The sequence below is a fragment of the Corylus avellana genome, chromosome ca2 (genome assembly GCF_901000735.1).
Source record: "Corylus avellana chromosome ca2, CavTom2PMs-1.0".
NCBI lineage: Eukaryota > Viridiplantae > Streptophyta > Magnoliopsida > Fagales > Betulaceae > Corylus > Corylus avellana.
The window spans coordinates 9789125-9812091 of record NC_081542.1 but is presented as its reverse complement, the minus strand read 5'-3'; the positions used below and the strand labels follow the sequence as shown (position 1 = coordinate 9812091).

Here is a 22967-nt window from a genome sequence, read left to right as displayed (position 1 = left end):
GTGTGATGTAGTGTCTATGGCGAGAACGGAATGCACGCAGTTTTGAGGATCATGAGAGCAACATGATTGAGTTGAGGAAGGTGTTAAATACTTTGTTCTCTTGGAGAGTGACTTGGTCCCACTCGCATGAGTCTACTTTTTCTGATTTCTTAGAGCTTTGTAATTCTTTTTCTAATCGGTAGGGGTTTCTTTGTATACATCCTGTATACATGGGTTGCGCCCCTCTGCGTGTTTGATAATATACTTATTACTTATCAAAAAAAAAAAGAAAAAAGGAAGTCCTTGCAACTTGCACTACCTGGGGGTAACCAACAACCCCTCCCCCAAGATCACCCCCCTCTGAAGATTCACCCCCCTCACATTCTAAATCTGTTTCAATCTAATCGCTTACCATTTGTCTGGCTAGACCATTCCTTGTAGAATAGACCTCCTTTAGATGTCTTTCTTCGTCAATGAAAGACCCCTACTTTTTCAGTTATATCCTTTTGGAAACCCAAGAAAGAAGGGTTACTCAAACCAGATAACTTTTATGTGGTGTTTGCTTGGGGGTAATAATCTTCTAGCATTCTTGAGAATCCTAAAAGATTACCCCTTCTGGTTGCATTTAAGCAAAGGGAATCCAGATGCCCATGGTTATCTAGATTCCCTCCCAACCTCCTTTTTTGTTGGGGATGTAGATTACCTTGTACAAAGGTGAGAATCCACATTCCCTTCACCCTGAGAAAGTTTTTTTTTCCTCTAAATGTACAAAAATAATCACCTTTTTTTTATTAAGCGCACTAAACATCCTCGAACTCCGTAGGATTTTTCAACACTAAACCTTAAGAGAACTCTCCCTAGGCAAAATAGAATCAAAGCAGGATAATTACTTTCTAACAGACCAACAATTTCATCACTGTCCATGGAAGAACCCAAGGCAAACAAAGAGAAACTAGAGATCACATCTCCCATAACTAATATATAATTCACCATTCACCACTGCTTTTTCTCAAACAGCACAAAATCAAAGTGGTCTTGCTCCAATTCCTCAAATTATTGATAGGGGGAATTCCCACAAAATGTTTAGTACCATCAGCAAAATTCCTTTTCTACTGAGCTCCAACCATCCCTAGACCTATTTCAAATTTAACCACGACCAATAAATCCTAATAGAGTGCTTCATATTGATGATGCTGCATCGTGAAGCCAAGAAAACATGCCCACTAAAGCCTCGAGGATGTATTATTATTGCAAACTGTCAGAACAGAAGAAGTTATCCAATTTGGCCCCCTCAATGACCATTTTCTGGATCTGTCCCACAAACTGTAAACATTTTGTTTCAAATCCCTCAAATCAAATTGTATAAAGAACATTATATAAAGCAGAAACCAGAATGGAAGAGAGCCCAGATACACAGATATTAAAAGGGAACCAAATCTATGCCTAATTGCCAAGAACTCTAATAAAGAAATCATGCCAGACCAGCATTGGAGAAACTGATTCTGCAATATCAATGCTGTCACACCTCAACATAATCAGAATCAGAGAAGAAAATATGAAGAGCTTACCACAGCGATGCATCTTGGGAAAAGCCAATCATGTGGGCAATTGTCCAGTAAGTACACAAAGTCCTTCGGTTCTGCCACTGAAATAAGAAATTATGCATATATTATGTGCTTCCACAACCTAAAAGTTTCCCAAGTAATTAATAGTACTAGATAAACTCTATGCAATGAAACAGTATAGGAAACAAGACCTACTATTTCCAAGACCACCCCAGCCTTTGTTAATGATGCCTCTTTGCCTGGTGATTTCCAACGCTTGAACTATAATGTTGGTCATCCTCTCTGGTTCTTGAACAGGCTGTTGCAAGCTCATTAATAGAGTTCAGGAACATCGCTTATCATCTGTCTGGCTCGAACTATAATATTACCAATATTGCAGAGAATCTAACAACTCATAATCCTTATCTTATACAATTCCTTAATATTCTATAATGCAACTAAACTAAACCTTAATCCACCTATTTTGTATTTGGCCACAAAGGGCACCACTTGACCATATTTATGGCCATGTTCTTAGTTACATCTCTAACGATCATTTCTTCCCCTAAATATTTGACTCACGTCATTCTCTGCGTCACTCTCGGCCTCTCTTGGCCTTTTATTGTTTCCACATTAAAATAGTCACTATCTTGCATTAGTGCATTTATAGATTTTTGTCTTACATTTAAACTAACTCTATTAGCAGAGTTATTAGGGTTTGTGAGAGTTATTGGTTTGGGTATTTTGGCCATTGTTATCTCTCTAAACCTATATAATAAGATGTATGAGGTAGGCTACGTAACAGGAACGAGCCTCCACCTTTTCACTAAACCTTTCATGCAAACTATAACATGGTATCAAAGCGTGTTTAGGATCCTTGTCTAAACCCCTCATTTGTAGTCTTGGTTTTTCTTGCTCTTCGTTGACGTTTGATATCTTTGTATTCATATGTATAGTCTCATTGGTAGCACCGCCTGGGGGGCTAGTGCCTTGATAAAGCTCTAAAAGAGCTGTTCAGGGTGACCAGAAAAATTCTCTAGTGAAAAATACTCCAATGTGGCCATGTGGTGTTCTACGTGTGTGGTGTGGTGTGGGCCATTGCGGCATGTGTCATGTGGTGTGGAGTTCCTTAGTGGTTGGCTATTGTGTAGTGGTCATCAGTGTTGTTTGTGGCGTTGGTGGTTGTCGATTGGTCTTTGGCGGTCCTAGTTGGTGTCGCCAACGAGTTCTAACTGTTTCCAGTGAGGTCTGATCGTCATAGGCGAGCTTCCGGCATGTTGGTGGAGACAAAGACCTCTATTTGGTTCCCGGTTGGTAGCTGTTCACTATCCGGGATAAGGATAGTCTTAATTATTATTTTTTTTTTTTTTGTGTGTTAGTCACCGGTTCAGATCTCGTTTAGTCGGTTTTGTATCTTCTTTGGTCGGCTCAGTGTGTTTTCTGACCAGTTCAGAGCATAATCTGACCTGTTAAGTGGTTTTCTTTCCGGTTTAGAGCATATTCCGACTGGCTCAGTGCTTTTCCTTTCAGTTCAATACATTCTTTGGCCAGTTCTTGCTATTTCTTGACTGGTTCAGATGATTTTTCAGCCTGTTCAAGTTGTTTCTTAATCAGTTCAAGTGGTTTATCACTCGATTGGGCTACATGGAGCAACCCAATCAAGTGATAAACCACTTGTAAACGCTACTGTAGTACTCCCCTTATTGCTCACGTGGAGTACTACAGACTACAGTAGTGTTTACAAGTTGTCGTTGTTGTTGGTTGTATTGATGATTAATCCAACGTTGTTTTTGGTTGTCCATTGTTGGTTGTGGTTGACCTTTGTTGGTTGTATTGATCATCAATCAATCGTCGTAGTTGGCAGTTGAGATCCAACCGGCCTTGGTGTTTTGTGGTGGGTTCCGACCGGTTCATAGTGTTTTCCGATGAGATCAGACCGGCCTTGATGTTTCGCAGCGAGATCCAATTGACTCTTGGTGCTTTGAGGCGAGATTCGACCAGCCTTGGAGTTTTGTGATGGGTTTCGACCGGTTATTGGTGTTTTGTAGCGAGCTTCGACCCGCCTTGGAGTTTTGCAATGGGTTTCAAACGGTTATTGGTGTTTTGTGGCGAGATTCGACTAGCCTTTGTGTTTTGCGGCAAGCACCGACTGGAGTTGAAATTTTTGGCGAATTTTCTTTCAATGTTGGCTTTTTTGTGGAATTTCAGCTTGTTTATGTTTGGTTTTGCACATTTTCTGTTATTTTTTTATAAATCTTTGTATTGTGTGCTCCACGTTGTTCCAACTTGAGGGGGAGTATTATAGCATGTTTCTCATTTGCTTGTATCTTCTGAACTTGACTTTTATATATATATATATATATATATATATATATATATATATATATATAACTCTGAAGGAGGGGGGGAGGGGGGGGGGTTGTTAGAATAGTAATTAGGGTTTGTGAGAGTTATTAGGTTTGTTGTTATTTTGGTTATCATATTTCTTAAAACCTAAATGATAAGATGTGTGAGGTAGGCTACGTAACAGGAACAAGCCTCCTCCTGTTCTTTAAACCTTCCACGCAAACTACAACAATCTCAGACTACTCTCTCTCTCATTTTATCTTGAACTGGAACCGCTCCCACCTTCTCACAAATAATTATACTCCTTATCCTACCATTCCTAGTGTTGCACACATCCATCTTTACAATCTTGCCCCATGAAACCAATTTTATACTCTCTTTTTTCTTTTTCATTTTTTGTTCTTTTTATAAGAATACCGAGCAAGACAAACTAAAGAGAGGGATCCATCCCACTTCCTAAGGGGATGAACAGGCGAGATTGGGTGGAGATGGGAATGCATCCAAAGAAGCATATGGATGCGGCCCATTTTTCCATATGGTGGGAACAGAAGTTAGCACTTCTTTTGATCTTCCTTGCTTCCCAAGAAGAAAGAGCATAAGGCCAGGCTATGACAGGGTAGTGATCACTATAAGAGAGTCGCCTTCTAAAACAAAATGCTTGAGGTTCAAAGAAGTTGCCAACCAAGCCGCTAGGAGGGCTGCCAAGGCCTTGCTAGTGTTAGGTTCACGGGGGGAGGAGGTATTAGTCGCAACTTGGATAATAAGGCCATTGGAGTTTAGGCAGACAGCAGCCTGAGCTGAGAATGAGTCTCTAACAGCTGTATCAAAATTGATCTTGAAAACATCTTGAGGAGGGGGCTGCTATCTCTCGACCAAGGGTTGAGAATTGGATTCCAGGCTTAGAGATGCTCCAGTGAAATTTCTTGACAGATCTGGCTAAAGAGATAGCCACTGGGAGGGAGTTGTCATGATGATCTTTGTTTCGGGAGAACCAAAGCAGTCATAGGTAACAACAGCAAAAATCTGGAGAAGATGATGCCCAGCTAATGGGATGACAAGCAGTTATCTCAGGTTCAGAATCGTGCTGATCCAGTTTGTCATGAAGGAGATGCCCAGAGCTTGAGAGTTGAGAGGCCAAAAGGATTCTCACCAAACCACTCGGGCAAAAATGCAGTTAAACAAGAGATGGACTATAGAGACATTACCAGTTTTGCAAAGGGGGCACAGGAGGTCAGAATAGGAATTGGAAAGGAGAGAAGAAATGTGTACCTTGGTTGGAAGCATATTCCAAGATTTTTCAAAGCAAAGTGGAAGCTTTAGTCTATCATTGAGATTGAGCTTCCAAATATTTTTTTTGGACTTTCTACCGAGTGGTTGGTCTCAAGCTGGCTTGAAAGAGGTAGGCTGATTTGGAAGTGAAATCTCTAGAAGGGGAGTTCAGGAGTAGGATTAATAGGGAGTCTAATTCTAAGGATGCCTTTGGCACTCGACTCATCATAGAGAGAGGAGATGAGGGGAGCATTCCAAGAGTTGGAGGGGGAAATGAGATCCGAGATGTGTGGAATTTTAGAATATTAATTAAATGATTAAATTTAGGGCAAAATCCATTTAACCCCCTCAAACTATTGCCCCATTGACAATCTACCCCCCAAACTATCAATTACGACAATGTACCCTCCAAACTACCAAAACAATGACAATGTACCCCTCAATGCTAACAAAATGATGAAATTACCCCTTTAAAATATTCAATAAAACAAAAATACCCTTAAAATTTTGAAAAAATATGAAATTTTCGTATTTTTATTTTTATTTTAGTAAGGGAAATTTTGTCATTTTGTTAAAATCCGGGGTACATTGTCATTGTTTTGGTAGTTTGGGGGGTAAATTATCACAATTGATAGTTTGGGGGGTAGATTGTCATTGGAATGGTAGTTTGAGAGGGTTAAGTAGACTTTACCCTTAAATTTACTATTTCGTTTCAGCTTAAACTTTTAGAACAATTAGTGATTTAACATGATATTCGTTAAATTACAAATTCTTTTTCCAAAAGGTTTACAAGATATTAGTATTTCGAAGAGTTGAATAATGGAAGAAAAATACCAATTATATATTGTTTTCTGCCTTAGCCAATATGGCATCTACATGCTTAAATAGAAAAGGAATACAACTTATTATGGAAATCAAATAGATGCATATCACAATAATAATGAGAACAAAATCAGGGAATCAGGAATTGATTATGTTTCCAACATCAACATGAAGTACTAATATATCATAACAAATATTCTGCCCTTTTGCAACATGTATTGTCAAATGCTCTGTGATAGAACGTCCCTTCATGTGAAAACATGCACATAAAAGGTTACACAATTACAGTTTATCTACAATATTCACTTTCATCTCCTAAGCAGTAAAAAGTACTTCAAAAAAGTGAGAATATTAGTCAATCACATACTTGTCGTGCTGTCGTGCAGAGTTTAGCATATACTCGGGCTACCTTCTTTTGACCCTATCTAGAAATATGACCATAAAGTAATCATTCTCCACAGTAATGCTACATAGTTTGTTATTAAGTTGATTACACAATGCTCACACCAAAAACCCTATAAAGTAGCTTCAGGAAGGCATCGAGGAGGAAGATATAAACTCTTAAACTTCATAGTTTATTATGCGGGTTGTTAAACTATTTTTTTTTTTTTGAAAACGTGGGAGAACTTTACTCAGATTAATTGCACGTCGCAAACGCATACTGTACAACAATCCTCACCGTTAATCAAATTCCTACGGGTAATTGACCCTACCCGCCAGAACCAGTTACCAGATAATCAAGAGCTTTCACCCCTGACGGGCTAAGCAGTTTATCCTCATGCCTAGGAGGCAAGGGTTGTTAAACTATTCAGATTAGAGATTCCAGAATCAATCTAAATGACTATACAAATAAGCTATAATCTCTTCAAGACTCATCTATAATAAATACACCTTCAATATACTCTCTCGATAGAAAAGAATAATCAAATATCCCTAATTTTTCAATATCTTTTGTTGGATGTTATGTTTCATCAAAATATAAAATCCATAAACAAAAATAGAAATAAAAATAAAAGTTCAGAGAAAAGAAACTCACAAGGCTACCAAACCCAACATAGATGGGCCCTTTTCCAGCTTCAAGCCATTTCACTAGTGAATCTGGAGGTTGATAATTTGACGCAAGGTCAAGAAAACAAAATCCAACTACATCAATGTTAGGTCCCCAATCTGCAAAACAAATAGCTTTAATTAGTATAACGTCCATCAAGTAGCAGCACCAAGAGCACGCCTGTGAGTGCTCAAGGTATCAGCAAAAATGAGGATGGAGGCAGTACACCAAAAACAAGTTAGCATTGAAAGATGTAAGAAAAATATATTGTATGGGTATTTTGGTCTTTGTACTCTATGTTGGTTTATATATATATACAGTATGAGGGGAGTGTGGCAAGGTCATGATTAATAGCCTCCTCTATTCTATTGTTCTATTCTGTCCAATATACAAAACTACATGGTATCAGAGCAACGATTCTCTCATACCCACTCCATTTTTTTTCCATTTTTTTTCTTTTCTCTTTTCTCAAAAAAAAAAAAAACCAGTTGAATACCCTGCTCTTTATCCAGAAATACAGGATTCTGTTTGGGCTTCATGCCCATGAACGGGGGTAGATGGTGTCGATATCACCGTCCTTAGGGGTGTGATGTCGTCGTCATCGCAGCCATCAAGTTTTTCATCGTCTGTGTTGGGGTGTGCGTTCTGTCAAGAAGTATGAGTGGGTCTCGACGTGGTCTGTGCTGGTTGGTGATCCACAAGGTGGCCGGCATACATGGTGGTCATCAGAAAAAAAAATTTCTTGGAGTTGAAAAAAAAAAACAAAAAAAAGGTTACTTGTTGTCATCGATTCATTCTGTGGGTTCAGTTTTGGTATTTTCTGAGTGGTCTGCTGTTTCCAGTGACTGTGGACCGTCTCCGGCGAAGACATGAGATTCGGTTAATATTAAAAATGAAAAACAAAAGCCTCATATGCAAAGATAGAGAAAGTAATAATACATGAAGGAACAACTATTTCCACCCAAGAACATGTCATTTGAGAACAACCCAACCCAAGTGCAGCCAAAATGCTATCTGACCCACTGTCCCTGAAGACATTTGGTGCAAGATAAGGGAAGAGAAATAAAGGTTCCATCACTTTTGGCATCTCAGACAATGACTACAAGTTCACCAAAACACGATCATATCCTCACTTTTCTTTGGAAAGAATATACAAACCAAATTCATAAGCAATCTGGTTCTCAAATGACCTGTATTAGAGAACGTGTAATGGAAGTTTCAACATTAAAAAATAGGTCCTGATATGTAGAGTTAGGAAGAGATCTCACCCAGATTAATACTATAGCACTGCAATTTTACATCATCTTCTAAGTGAAACACGAGATTAAATTCTCAATCAAGCAAGGAGACCTACTGAAAATTTTGAGGCAATTTACATATTTTGAAATTCAAGAACCATAATAAATGCTCATAAAGCCCCAAAACCATTATACGCCCCAGAAAAAATTAAGTTCCTCTTACATAACAAGGATAAAATTCTCAGCCTGATTATTACTTTCGCCATTTGCATGCATGAAAATTTGATGACATTTTAGAAATTTGACCAAGAGTTTCTGCATTCAATCAAGTTTAAAATTTGATGACATTTTTATCATGCATTTACTACCACATTTAGTTAATTACTGTAGTAAACCTTATAATGCTTTGCTCCTATGAGAGAACCAGTTGACAAACCTAGTCCTAACGGATGGGGGCATTACAAGATGTGATCAGGGTTCAGGTGGTGGTCGTGACTCTAGATGGGAAGTTGTACTGGAGGCCATGAATCTCGTAAGTATACTCATTGTGGTTGTAATAATCATTTAGTGAAATATTGTTAGGATCTACATGGAGAACCCTATGGCTCAACCCATCAGGTCTCTTCAAAGGAGGGATATCTGTCCTTGCCAAGGCTCTTTGTTATGAAATGATGCTATACCAGGAAATAAGTATGCTTAATTGTGGCCCATAAGTGGAATGACATTGTTCTTCTTGATGAAAAACGATCTGACATTGTTATACCCAGGCTCACATATGACATGGTTATTCTCTATATTTCAGACATTCTATAGTGAAATTAAAACTCAATTTGGATGAAAAATCCATGTTTTGCATTTCTAATAATGCCATAGACTATGCATCTAGTTCCTCTGCTATTTATTTGTCTGATAAAGGCATTATTAACAAAACCTCCTGAATTCATTTTCCAAAAAAATGGTGACTGAGCGTAAGAATCATCATTTGTCGAAAATTGTTTCAGCTCTCTTATTTAACATGCATTTCCCAAAATGTTTTAAGAGTGATGCATTTACTTTATATATATATATATATATATATATATATATATATATATATATTATTCACTTTCATTAATAGTGCAAAGAGGCGCAATTCTAGTACATAAAATGTATACAAGAGAAACCCCCTAATTTGTAGAAAATGAACAAAAATCAAAAAACTAGGGAAAATAGAAAATGGCAAAGTATTGAATGCTGCTATCCATGTGTAGAGGGATTTGACCAAAAACATTTTCAGCTCTAACCGAAGTCTCTCATTCTTCAAAACTCCTTGCATTCCTCTCTCTAAATAAACCACATTATACACAAAGGAGCCAACCTCCAAACTTCCAAAATATTACGACTTCCTATCTGTCCTCTCCAACTCATAAACAACTCTATCACCCTTCTAGGCATAACACGATCAACACAATGGAAAAGTGAACTCCATAATTTTCTAGCTATTTCACAATGGAGAAGGAGGTGATCAATAGAATCCCCACTCTTCTTGCTCATACAACACCAATCCACCACTATGACATTCCTCTTTCTCAAATTATCCAACGTCCAAATTTTCCCTAAAGTCATCGTCCACACAAAAAACGTCACTCTTGAAGGAGTTTTAACTCTCAAAATGCTCTTCCAAGAAAAAGGGGAATTTACAGGAGCGCATAACACATGATAGTAGGACTTCACCTCAAACTTTCTCCGTTTGGAAAGGATCCAACAAATTCTATCATGGCCTCCTTGCCTTAGTTTGTGAGAATACAATAGCTCAAAGAAAGAAATACCACTTCCACCTCCCAATTATGCACTGGTCTAGTAAAGAATATATTCCATTGTAGATTTTCATTCCCAAACTGAATATGGTCTACCACTCATGCATCCTTACAAAGTGCAAAACTAAACAAGTTCGGATAAGAAACCTTCAAGGGTTGTTCCCCACACCATAAATCATTCCAAAACCTCACCTTGTACCCATTTCCCAACTCATATCTAACAAATCTAGAGAAATCTCCCCAACCCCTCCTAATATATTTCCACACTCCTGCTCCCAAGGGCCCCACAACCTCATTAGAACACCAACCTCCCCACAAACTATCATACTAAGTTTCCACCACTGACCTCCACAAAGACTCCCCCTCCGTAGCATACCACAATATTATTTCTAACTACAATGTTGTCTTATTAATAGGATACTTTCTTCTGTCCTAGATAAATTATCTCTTCACTCCATATTATTTCCTTCATCTCCTCTATTTTTTCTTACCACCAAGATCTTTGAATGTGTCTTTATGTTCACAACCTCAATCGAAGTTTTGATAAACTATGTCCAGTCTATCTCAAATTATCAGCAACAATCTTAAAATCTCAACAAATGCCACATCAACAATATTAATACAACCAATTAGAGATTTTACAAAAAAAAAAATAGATGTTTACATAAGAAAAGAAACTTAAAAGAGATAATTCTAGTGTAGTAGAACTATGGCATTCTTAAAATCTTTTATGTAATTTCAACAATCAAGTACCCCATATCACATTGAGTCAATGAAAAGCATAATGGGAAATGTGAACATATCACCTTTTGGTTTGGGAACAAGGTGAGGACTCCATAGGTATCCATAGGGAACTTCAAGAGGAGAGCTATCCGATCCTTGTAGATATGTAACAGGTCTTAACTTTAGCTTTTTCTTCCTGAACTCATTAATGATGTCTCGTATTCCAAGCCAAATTAATGCATCAACAATCTGATAAGAAAGCTGCAAAAGGTAGTCTAACTAAAATTATAAAATATACAATTACCAATTGAAGTATTCGTTCACAAAAAATCAAAATCAATAAGGATTAAGAAAGTACTAAAAGAGACTCACTCTATATCCAATTTGTTGCCCAACACGGGATAGAGGGTGAGGGAATTCACTAGTAGGCCTGAAAAAACGAGTCAAATATTTATAATTCGTAATAATAGTCCCAGATTAAGTTGGTATATAAAAGCTAACCCAAAAAAAAAGAAAAAAGAAAGGCATGCAAGAGAATAACACTTTTTGGCTACTATGTAGATCATCTTATCATGTTTCACTGAGAAATATGTAATTTTAAATGAATAATGCACTCAAAAATTGAAACACGTTGTCAGAATCAAATGAACTATTTGATAGAATATCTGTAGCAACAAGCTTAACCCACAAAACAAGACTTACGTCCATGGCATTGTGAAAAATATATGGAGTGGTACTCTTAGCGCCTCAGCAACATGAGTATGTCCTGAACAAATATTTGCACATGTTAACAGTCAATTGAATGACTTCCAGCAGTCTTTGACATCAACTTAACAGAGTTACTATTATATCATTATTTTTTGTCTTTAACAAGGCTAGCACAACGACATTTAGTAGAGAAGCTATAGCCAGAGAACCTGAGTCCTGAAACACGCATATAAACTGGAAAAGTAGACTAGACTAAAACATGAGAACAAATAGACAATGCAGAAGGACTTGAACTTCAAGTTTTAACGAATCAAACAAACTAAACATCAAGTAGGTTTAATAGATAAATGTTGAGTATACACGTGTAAGTGTAGAAAGGTTTGAGTCCCACCTTGGAAAGATGTCATAAGTGTGAGTGTTGGGCCCAAACCCATAGACTTAAGCTTTTTGCTTGAATGCTGTCTCAACATGCTATATTATGGATTCACTTAAAAAACTTTCCAATGTATCAATCACCCTAACAAATGGTATCAGACCGATGGTGATGTGTGGTATGGTGGAGTAGCGCAAGCACGAACAAAGGTTCTTGTCGTAAGGACAAAAAAAAGGGTGCAAGGTGAGAGCATGGATGAGCGTCCTTGGAGTGAAAGGAGAATGGTTCCTTTGTGAGTAATGTGGTGTCTATGGAGAGAAAGGAATGCACGGAGTTTTGAGGACCGTGAACTTGGGCTAATCGAGTTGAAGAAAATGGTACTCCAAACACTTTACTCGTGGAGAGTAATGTGGCATTCGTCGCAAGCTTCAACGTTTGCTGAATTTTTAGATTTATGTGCTTTATTTTCAACTTAAAAGCTAATGTATACTTGGGCTCTATTGTATACCACCTGTGTACATGGGTTGCGCCCCTTTGCGCTTATATATGAATTGATATTACATATCAAAAAAAAAAAACAATGTGTTAATGGACTCACACATGAGAGAGATTTTTGAGTATACACATGTGAGTGTAGAAAGGTTTTGAGTCCCACATTGGAAAGATGTCATAAGTGTGAGTGACTATAACATAGTTGGGCCCCAAACCTATAGGCTTAAGCTTTTGGGTTTAGTGGTGTCTCAATATGCTATATTTTGGGCTCACTAAAAAGACTCTCTAAGGCATCAATCTCCCTAACAATAGACTTCCTCAAATAGCCACCCTCTTATTATCACCAACTGGAATTTTCTAAAGGCAAGCAGAACCTACATCATATAAATGACTTCTTGATTTAGTTGTTAAATCTTGTTTGTTGTCAAAAATCAAATTAATTATATTGCAAGTACATGCATATGCATATATTGCAAACACAAGCATGTAAGCTTGCTTAAATAATATGAATCATATTCTGAAAGCGCTTTATTGACATCCATGCGACTGTGTTCCGAGCGGCTGACTCACAGTCACACCAAACTTTATATGAACCTGTTTAGTAGAGAAAACAAGAACTGTCTTAAATTTCTAAAGAGAGAGAAACTAAAAATAACAAGACACAACAGGCAAGTAAATTTAGAAATCATTTTACAAATATATCCCTAAAAATACTGCTTTTAAGAATTTTAAAAGAAAATACACTTTTCCAAAATTCAGGTCATTAAACACTTGAAACAGCCCAGAAATGTCCAGTCTTTAACTAAATCGTCATTTTTAAATCCATTAAAAAAAATAACAGTTTCTGAGATGAAATGTCATCTAGATTTCTGCTAGGGAACGTGCCAAAAACACTACTATCTACCGGTGATGTTTTGTTTTCCTATGTTATACATGTGCCAACACTTGCTAAAATCCTATCCTAGATTCTGTACTGGTATGACATGACCCCTGATGCCTCTATTCTTTCACCACAGTGTAAGTTAATTTCCAATTGTGATTCAATTGAACATTACAATTTATTGAAGACAAAAAGAGCATGAGATAACGCACATTCAACTGAGCACCACCACGAAGCTGCCAGAAACCACAAAAACCACTTATAATCGCAAGAGTTCACCAAAATAGCCACCAAGCACCACAAAGAATGCCACCGACCACGAAAACTACTGAGACACCACAAAATCACTGAAAACATCACAGAAAACCAAACTACACCACCAAAATTGATCTGACACCTCCAAAGAACAAACATAATCGATTTCTTTCACACCGGAGATTTCCCGGTCACAATGTTTAGCTCTTTTAGTGCTTCATCAAGTCACTGGTGCTGCCACTGGGACTATAAATACCAACACCAAGATATCAAACGTCAACCAAAAAAAAAAAATCAAGACTACAAACAAGCGGTTTCGACAAGGATCCTAAACACACTCTGATACCATTTTGTAGTTTGCAACTTTCCATGAAAAGTTTAGAGAGAAGGTGGAGGCTCGTTACCCCGCACGTTTATTATATAGGTTGAAAAATATTACAATGACTAAAATACCCATGTACTCTAAGCCCTAGCAAACTCTTCTAACAATCATTATCACATCAATAACACTAAGGCCAATCACATAAATCATGTCAAGAACTAAAGGATATCATAGAGGCCACTTCCACAAGTACACCCTAGCTCCCCACCATGATGCACAACACCTAATTGGATTAAAAAACAGCACTATGGAGCCTGTCACGTTGTCAGTGAAGAAGCATCACGGCTATTCACTTGATTAAAACCATCTCCTTCAACCAATTACATATAAGAAAAGCCATGTAGATGCACCTCCTTCAACCAATTACATATATAGGAAAATCCTTATGGAGATTTGACTTGGTGGAATCACATGAAGGACATCGAAGACTCAACCTTGGGATAGAGCCTCAGCCACAATCTTTCCAATAGGTTCACGGGTTTTTTTTTTTTTTTATAAACAATGTCATATCATTAATAAAGCACAAAGGGGCGCAAGCTGCGCAACCTTAGTACACAAGGAGTATACAAGAGAACTCCTAATATGAACAAAAAAAAATTCATAAATTTAAAAAATCTGCCTAAGTAAAAACACGCAAGCTATCATGTGCCGCTATCCAAATATTTATTGTGTTAAGTAGAAGCTTCCTCAATTCGAACGTCGAGGTCTCTACATCTTCAAAATTCTGAGCATTTCTTTCACGCCAAATACACCACATTATACACAACAGAACCATCCTCCAAACTTCCTTGGCTGCACCACCTCCACGCATATTTTTTGAGTGGTTCTCCATGAAACATGTTAAAATATAAGCAGGATAGGTATAAATCGAATAAAACGCATGTTGAGAATGACTACTGGGCTTGAATAAATTCATGGCTATTTCTTTATATGCCACCCCTTACACTGTAAGGAGCCCCACAACAAGTGCAGTTTTGTGAAGCTTTTCAGCCATTCAATGGCAACTCTAAGTAGCGTCAAAGAAGTCAGTCGAGAGTAAGTATCATTCTCAGAAAAATACTACCTCTCAAGATCACAGCCTCAAGGTGAATGGATATATCTCTTTACTAAGGTCAAAAACTTTCTGACTGCTAGCTCACCTAAGCACTTCTTACAAATTGCCTCAATTTTTTCTCAAGCTACTTCTCTGGAGACATTCCACCCTTCTTACAGTGCAACTCCCCTCATCAGATCTTCCTCCCCCAAACCATTATGATAGAAATCAGTAATGAAGTACTTGACAAAGACAAAAGTACATTTTTCGAATTTAATATGCTTACGAACTTTTTAAGAAAATAACATAGTACCCAAATAAAAATATGCATGATCCATCATCTTAGTGTTGTTCAATTTGGCAAACAACTTATTTAAATGTTTGTGAAAACTTGCAATAGACAATGTCAACTACCCCAGGTTTCCAACTTTGCTGCTATGAAGTAGCACAGCCACCATTTGCTGTATAAATCCTTCTTAAATTTTAAGACAGCACTTTGAGTGAAAAGAAACCTATTGATCTTTGAAAATTTCTAGATAAAATTTTAAGGAAATAACATACAAAAATAAAAAAGTGACAGAAGCTAACCATATGCTGGAGGATTGGCTATTATTGCATCTGCTGTAAAAGGAACTTTGGATTCGGGATCTGGATCCTTGCATGCAGGAAGTAAAGAGAATATAATATTCTTTATTTGACTTCGCTGGATCGATATTTCTGAAGGTCCTGATGGTAAGAACCCTTTATTCTTGACCATATCTGCATAAAAGACATAAATCATTATGAAGTAAACAACAAGGTTGAAAGAAAAAGGGAGCAAAATACATTATGAGTTCATGAAAGGCAGTCAGTGAATCTTGAACCCATGGATTCAAGCTCCACCCCATCCTTACTGGGGACTTGGTACCATTTGAGCTAAAGCACACTGGTGAAATTCATCTCCTGGATTCAAGCCCCAAACTGATTCTTTTTTTTTCATTGGCAAGTTCTAAACTGATTCAATTTGAAAACCAATGGGCTATGCAATAAAAGAACCCATAGTTTTATAAGCCCAACCAAAAATCTGTCCGTCATTACCGTAACTACAGGAATCAAGGTTGGGCAGTCAAAAGTATGAGAATGAACTCTACGCAATTGAGGTACAACCATAAATTTCATGCAATAAATTAGGAAAATTAAAAGAGAGACATTGAGAAAGGAAATAAAATAAAAGCCTTAATAATTTGCTACAATCAAATTTAGTACCTTATGAATTCAAGTTCTAAAGATACTCAATTTAAAAACAAGGATCGACATGAAAAGCCAACCATGGAATATATAGCTTCAATAATCAAGTCACAAAAGGGAAATCATAAGGTTCTCAAGTCCAAAGAGCACTTAATCCCAAAACATTTCCGAGTTCATCTAGAGAACATTTAGTTTTTAGCCATTTTACAGACTATGTTTTTTTAATTCTTTGGAGATTTGGCAATGTGTTCAACTGTAACAACATTTCTTGCAACTATCTCTCTAGGTTTTCTTCAATGCATTCTTGATGAAGGCCTATGAGACTTGTTTTTCTTTCCTTAGCAGAGACAGAAACTTGCAAATTCAAAACAGAAACCAGGATTTGATATTACCTACAGAACCAGTTAATTGCTACAGCACAACAAATGGGCCTACAATTTTAATCCACTCAGTAACATATAAATCCTTTATCTAATCTTTTACCCCCCACATTATTTCTCATTACCACCAGGACACTATTAATTCATAGTTATGGTCTACGTTAAGTCGGACTATGGTAGAAGTATCGAATGCAGTTACATTACTAGTACTGGACTTGTTGACTTCTCAATGAATTTCCACTATTTAGGAGTATTCAGTAGCCACATCCTTATATCATGCAATGTTATAACACAGTGCAACAGGTGAAATCAAGGGTCTCTGGGTATCACTGGTTGTGGCCTATCAGCCACATTACCACCAATAATGTTGCTGATGTATACTGTTACATAAAGGTGGTAGTCATAAAATCACTTGATTAACATATCTTCCAAAGATTATATCACCCACAATGCTTTTCGCAATGAACTCACAATGCAACTTATTTTCTAAAAATTTTCCCTAGATTAATATCTATAATGCTGTGCTCATAATCATTGTGCATTAGGCGTCACACATATGTTACTAACTATACATTTATTTTAACCTTTCAAATTTATCTGAGTGTTTCATCACACATCTCCATTATTCTAAAAGCATATGCTGATGCTAATATCTGCCATTCTCTCTACTGTCTATATGTTTCTAGAACCTTTTTTTTTTTCCTTTTCTTTTTTCTTTTGATAAGAAACGCGCACACTCTATGGGACTCAAACCCATAACCTCACCATTACCCCATTCTTATTAAGGGATGCATGTGCTTTCTGGACCAAAGCTGGGAATTTGTTGTAATGATTAATAGGGGTACTATCCTCCAGAATGTCTACATTGAAGGAGAAGGGTGGAAAGTTTGCCAAGTGTGCATTGTTAACATTACACTAAGGCAGCCAGACTTGAATACATCAGCTTTTGAAAAGTTTCAAAGAAATTATAAATTCTATTAAAAAAATTTACATTCCCTATTGTTAGAGCATATCATGGAGTTCAAAATAATAGTCACAGTATAAGACTATTACTGACTTACAGTTGAAGAATATCACTGAGTCACACTTGAAAACTATCACTGAAGTACATGTGAATAGTTAAAGACTATCATAACACTTCTTCTCCACAAAATAACCCTTGAAAGTCTGGCGTGAATGGATGCGTTTGGACCGGATGGAGCGGGGCTGTGAACGGTGAGGCAAAGACCGGTGCTGCGGCTGGTGATGGCTGTGTAAGGGTCGGCCAAAGGAAGTGGGTTGGGGTTGGCTCTGCATGTATCTGACTGACGACAATTTTTTTTTTTTTTTTTCAACAAAAATAAAACAATATAGATAAATGGGTTTCGTGATTGTGAAATCAATCGAAACAAATGATAAGAAACATAAAAGAAAATTGCAATCCAAGATCTAACAATTGGCGTTAGCCTATTGGCTCTGATACCATGAAAGATTTTATAATGCGAAAATAATAAAGCATAAATAATAAGAAAGTGACACAGAGATATACGTGGTTCGGTCTATGACCTACATCCACAAGATCAAGCCCTAAGGCTGCATTAAGCTCTTATTTCTCTGAGTAATATTTACAATATAACATGCTCCTATTTATAGGAGAATCATGTTAGATACAAATAGACTTCTACTCTAACTAGGTTAGCTAGATGATAATCTTTAACTATTCACATGTACTTCAGTGATAGTTTTCAAGTGTGACTCAGTGATATTCTTCAACTGTAAGTCAGTAATAGTCTTATACTGTGACTATTATTTTGAACTCCATGATATGCTCTAACACCTATGAAAGGTCAATGCCAAATTTAGTTTTCAATGAACTTCCTTGAATCATCTTAGGTGGAGTCTTAATGTTTTTTTGGAGGAGCCCCAACCCTTTCCAACTCCAAGGAAAGACGACTTCCTTTAATCAATCATATCAACTACATTGCATCGCCATAGGTGGTGTTCTGCATTACTTATTAACCGGTCAAAGATCTAATCTTTCTAAGAGGAGCACGACTGACTTGTTCCTCTATAAAGATAATTTACTATCTCAGCAGTTAATACGCAACGGAATAGTCAGATGAGATTCTCATTGTCAAAAAAAGGGGGGGGAGGGGGGGGACTTTTGAGAAAGTAGGATTTGAACACTTACAATCAGCAAGAACTTTTGGATCTCCACCTAAAGGAAAGAACTCCAGCCCAGCAGTCATGACAAACTCTTTGAAATTAGCATGAGTTGCTAATCTAACCCTATGCCCATACTCCTGCAAGCAAAGTTTCCACAAAGTCATATTGCTAGTAGAGTATATGTTCAGATTTACAGTATGATGAAAAGTTTTCACATGAGGTCACATGTGCAGTTGTATCATGCACTACAAGATGATGCATGACACAAGGTGCCAACAAGTGGAATAGTGGCAGAACTTCGCTTTTTGGTTTTTCATTTCACTTTTTCCCCCAACAAGACCTATTAAAGGGCTCATATAAGGCAGAAAATGATAATAACCTGCAAACGTTTTCCGATGGCAACAAATGGTTGTACATCTCCTCGTGTTCCAACAATAAGCATCACAATTTGCAGTGGAGGTATATCTTGAACTTCTTCAACAGGTTCTTTGTCGGTGGCTTCATTATAAAAATCTCTAGTACCAAAATCAAGATTTTGGGGTTTAACATCTCCTGGAACTTCAAATTGAACAGTCCCATCATCTTTAACCTTAGCAACTCGTTTTAACCATTTAAGCTGCAAAGTTTTCAAGGATTGTCAACATCCAAATACTTAAAGCACACAGCCAAGTGCTCATAAACATAAAGCACACATACATTCTTACTTAAAAACATACAAACATATATTGATGTTCATATACATGCATACACACTATGTATATATATTAGGTACTAGAATATAATCATGCACTATGGACAACCAACTGAAAACCACTCAAAATTGTCAGACAACATTAAACACTGTCACCAACAATTCAACCAAAAAAACCCCCACAAAAACTGACAAACAATGAGAAGGACCTATCAGAGAAGGGGAGTTCTTTTTGGAAGGAGGAGGAAGTTCTTAAGGGCTGCAATGCAGGCAGGCAGGGATGGGGCAACTGTGAAATATGTGAGGGAAGGTTATGACGAGGCAGTAGAAATGGCGGGTGATAGGTGGATGAGAGGAGGACAACAGTGGCATCGTTGATAGAGGTGGATGCAGGCGCCATACAAGTACACTCTGAGTGGAGGGTGGCACCAATGGGAGAAAGGCAATTGGGTTCCTTTCTGAGGTTGAAGGTTGGGACGGAATAGGGAGGATAGTACGCAAGAAGAAGCAGAGTGCGGTGGCACCGCAGTGACTAGGATCCTCTGCAGGGTCGGTAGTACTATGGTTCAAGAAAATGAGGATGAGGAAAAGAGAGAGAGGAAGAGACAAGCTCCCAAAAATGGTTTAAACCTATGGAGAGGCATTAGCCATTTTCTCCCCTACAGTAGCAAATTTGTTGTTGATACGGAAATTTGTTGTTTACCAGTACCAAACATTGGAAAATGGGGAAAAAAAATTTACACCGAAACAAATGCAGCCTAAGATAAAAGTAAATGTATATACACGTATATGTGCGTGTGTGCACATGTGATAGCAACAAACAATTACTTGTTAAAAAACATACAATCAGCTTATTTACAACAAAAATTTCAAAAAAGAAAATGAAGAACTCAATGAAGTAGAATGACCTAATATATAATAAGGGCCTGGTTGGAATTGCGTTTGAAGAGCCTAAAAGTGCATTTAACACTCAAAAAGTCCATTTGAATAAAAAAGTACTCGTTTGGTAAAAATATTAAAAGCGCTTTTAAGGGTCCAAAAAACCTAAAAATGGCCAAAACGCACTTTTGGCAAAAGCTTAAAAATGAAGCTTTTGCCCAAAAGCGCTTTTTAACTTAATGCTCTATTTCTAAAACGCAATCCCAAACAGACTTTAAGTGTTTCATGTCAGCTTAGCAAATAATTATTTTCATCATAGCATTATCGACCACACCCATCTATCAGGAAAATAAATTTGATCTAAGCTATAGATGTTGTTTGGTTTTATAATAATTGTTTCTCCTCTTTCATAAGTCCTCCAGCTAATCAATACACGTATAGAGTCTTAAATCCATATCAATCAAATAACGTTAAAGCAAATAACAAACTAATTTAATCATCAAGTAAAAAACATATCCATCTATACCCTGCATAAGTAATTTCGTAATGAAAACAAACAAAATGTGCGCGATGCCAAATTGTAACGGCACAAGTTAACATTATCTTGATGTATCACACCTTCTTCTTGGGTGAAACTTTCTCGTCGAAAAACTTAGCTGCCAACACTCCTAGGGTTTGATCTTGCTTGGACTTTCTACGCTGATCACTGGAACTCGAAGCTGCATCTGACCTTCCAACCGCCAACTCTTCCCCAGGCACACTCTGTGTTGATGAATTACTCCCAGTAACCTCTGATCAAAAACACATTCATTAATCAAATTGTAGTACATCCTAATACCTAATATTCTTCTGATCATCATTCAAATAAAATAAAAATAAGCGTGATTATCCCATTAATTACAACCGCACCTTTCCCACATTCATAAAGATTTGTAACAAAAAAAAAAAAAAAAAAAAAGCAACAGACCACGAGAGGCAGTGGTATTAAAAATATAGGCAAAATTTATTTATTTTTCTTAATACTTAAATTGCTCCAAAAAAGATTAAACTTTAGACAATTGAGAGACCGTTGCATTGAAAAAGGGAGAAACTGTAATAACTATAACATATCTATATATGTATATAGATAGAAAGCGAAAGCAATGGAAAGAATTAAAAATGCTTCAAAATTGTTTACAAATAAATAAAAGTGACTTCCAATCATAAATTTTGAAATTATAGAATATTAAAGAAGAAAATGAATAAAGAGGAAACGTAAGGAGCAGGAGATATAGTGGCACTGCCGCAATGGCGTCTTAATCTTCTCGAAAAAAAAAATAAAAAATAAAAAAGGAAAGAACACCGTAATCCCACTAATTTCAATGGTACCCTCGCCGGAAGAGTCGAAGTCGACGTTGACGTCAACGGCGGCAGGTAGGGCTTCGAGATCAACGGAGATGTCCGACGAGGCATCGGAGGAGCTCCGGTGGCGGTGATGGTTGGGCGCTGAGGACTCGGCCATGGAATTTTCTGGAGAAAGATGGCGCTGTGTGTGTATGTATATATACAGTGAGGAGGAGGAGGAGGAGGTCTAGATATGTGGATGGACGAAAGGAAAAAGGTGAAAATGGACAGAGAGGCAGGAGAGTAGGAGGGATTGCGTGGTGGGAAAGGTATCTGAATCTGGAACTCTGGAACTGTAAATGTTACGTGCGCATCGGAGGAGAGAGTCTTGAGGAAAAGAGAGAAGCCAGAGTGAGAGTGAGAGAGAGAGAGAGAGAGAGAGAGAGTGAGTGAGCGCGGGGTGGCGCCGTGGCAGTGAACACGTGGAGAAAATATAAGTTTAAATTTGAGTGTTCGTTAGGACACGTGTATATATGGCTGAGTTCAGGAAATTGAAAGGAAAATAAATAAATAAAACCTTTTATGGGCGCCAAATTAATAAAATGGGGGATGAATCGGGGTCGATTACTTAGCCAACCGCTTCTACCTTTATAAATAAGGATTTTAAATTTTTTAATTCTGATAATTATAAAAATTTATTTTTAACCATTTGATAAATAAGTTCCTTCGTCCTTTTTTATTTAACAATAGGTTTCTTTTACCATTCATACTTGAAAATAGAACTTTGGAATAATAAATAAGTAATAAAATAAACATATATTTGATAAAAATATACGGAGCACAATATAAAATTCAGAATAAATAAAATAGAGAAAAAAAATATAAATAAAATGCAAGAAATGAAAACTAGAAAAAACTTAAAATTTCAAATTTAGCTTTCTGGTTCGATCGAGGCGAAGTTCATTCAAACAAGGCAGGACTCGTTCGAACAAGCTTAATTAAAATTTAGCTTTCTCTTAGTACCAATTGATTGTTTTGTTTTAAGTACTCAATCTTAAAGGGAGGTTGTACAATGAGTGAACGACAAAGGCTCAAATTTGTGGAACAAGATTCTCTTCAGTTCATTTGAATTAGATAATATCAAGTTAGTTATAGTGGAGGGGTATTTTGTCTTTTTACTTTTTAAATAGACAAAAATATATTTCTACTATAACTAACTGATATTATGTAGTTCAAATAAAATGGAAAAGATCTTAATTTCAAATATGTTAGGTTGTCCACCCTCTTGGTTAAATTATAGGATTAGTGATCTATAAGGGCTCGAATAAGTCGAGTCATCAACCATGACCCGAATAAGTTGAGTTGTTGACCTTACCGGATAAAGTATAGGATGAGTGATCAACTAGGGTTCGAATAAGCTATGTTATTGACCCT

The 22967-nt window shown here is 37.0% G+C and overlaps 1 protein-coding gene across 3 annotated transcripts in view; it reads right to left on the bottom strand.

The window, feature by feature from the left end:
- LOC132169741 (sterol 3-beta-glucosyltransferase UGT80A2-like) overlaps positions 1-21966 on the bottom strand; it is a 35271-nt gene extending 13305 nt beyond the window's left edge. Inside the window, exons 1-11 of one of the 3 annotated variants that reach the window (XM_059580723.1) lie at positions 21564-21966; positions 20829-21001; positions 19020-19256; positions 18666-18777; positions 15477-15647; positions 11468-11531; positions 11138-11195; positions 10849-11026; positions 6997-7127; positions 1740-1842; positions 1548-1624 (exon numbers count right to left, since the gene is read on the bottom strand). In XM_059580723.1, the coding sequence (XP_059436706.1) occupies positions 1548-1624; positions 1740-1842; positions 6997-7127; positions 10849-11026; positions 11138-11195; positions 11468-11531; positions 15477-15647; positions 18666-18777; positions 19020-19256; positions 20829-21001; positions 21564-21711 (1452 nt within the window). In that variant the 5' untranslated portion in view covers positions 21712-21966. The remainder of the gene's footprint in view (positions 1-1547; positions 1625-1739; positions 1843-6996; positions 7128-10848; positions 11027-11137; positions 11196-11467; positions 11532-15476; positions 15648-18665; positions 18778-19019; positions 19257-20828; positions 21002-21563) is intronic. The other 2 variants (XM_059580724.1, XM_059580725.1) reach the window with 2 other exon arrangements.
- Positions 21967-22967: the final 1001 nt, after the last annotated feature.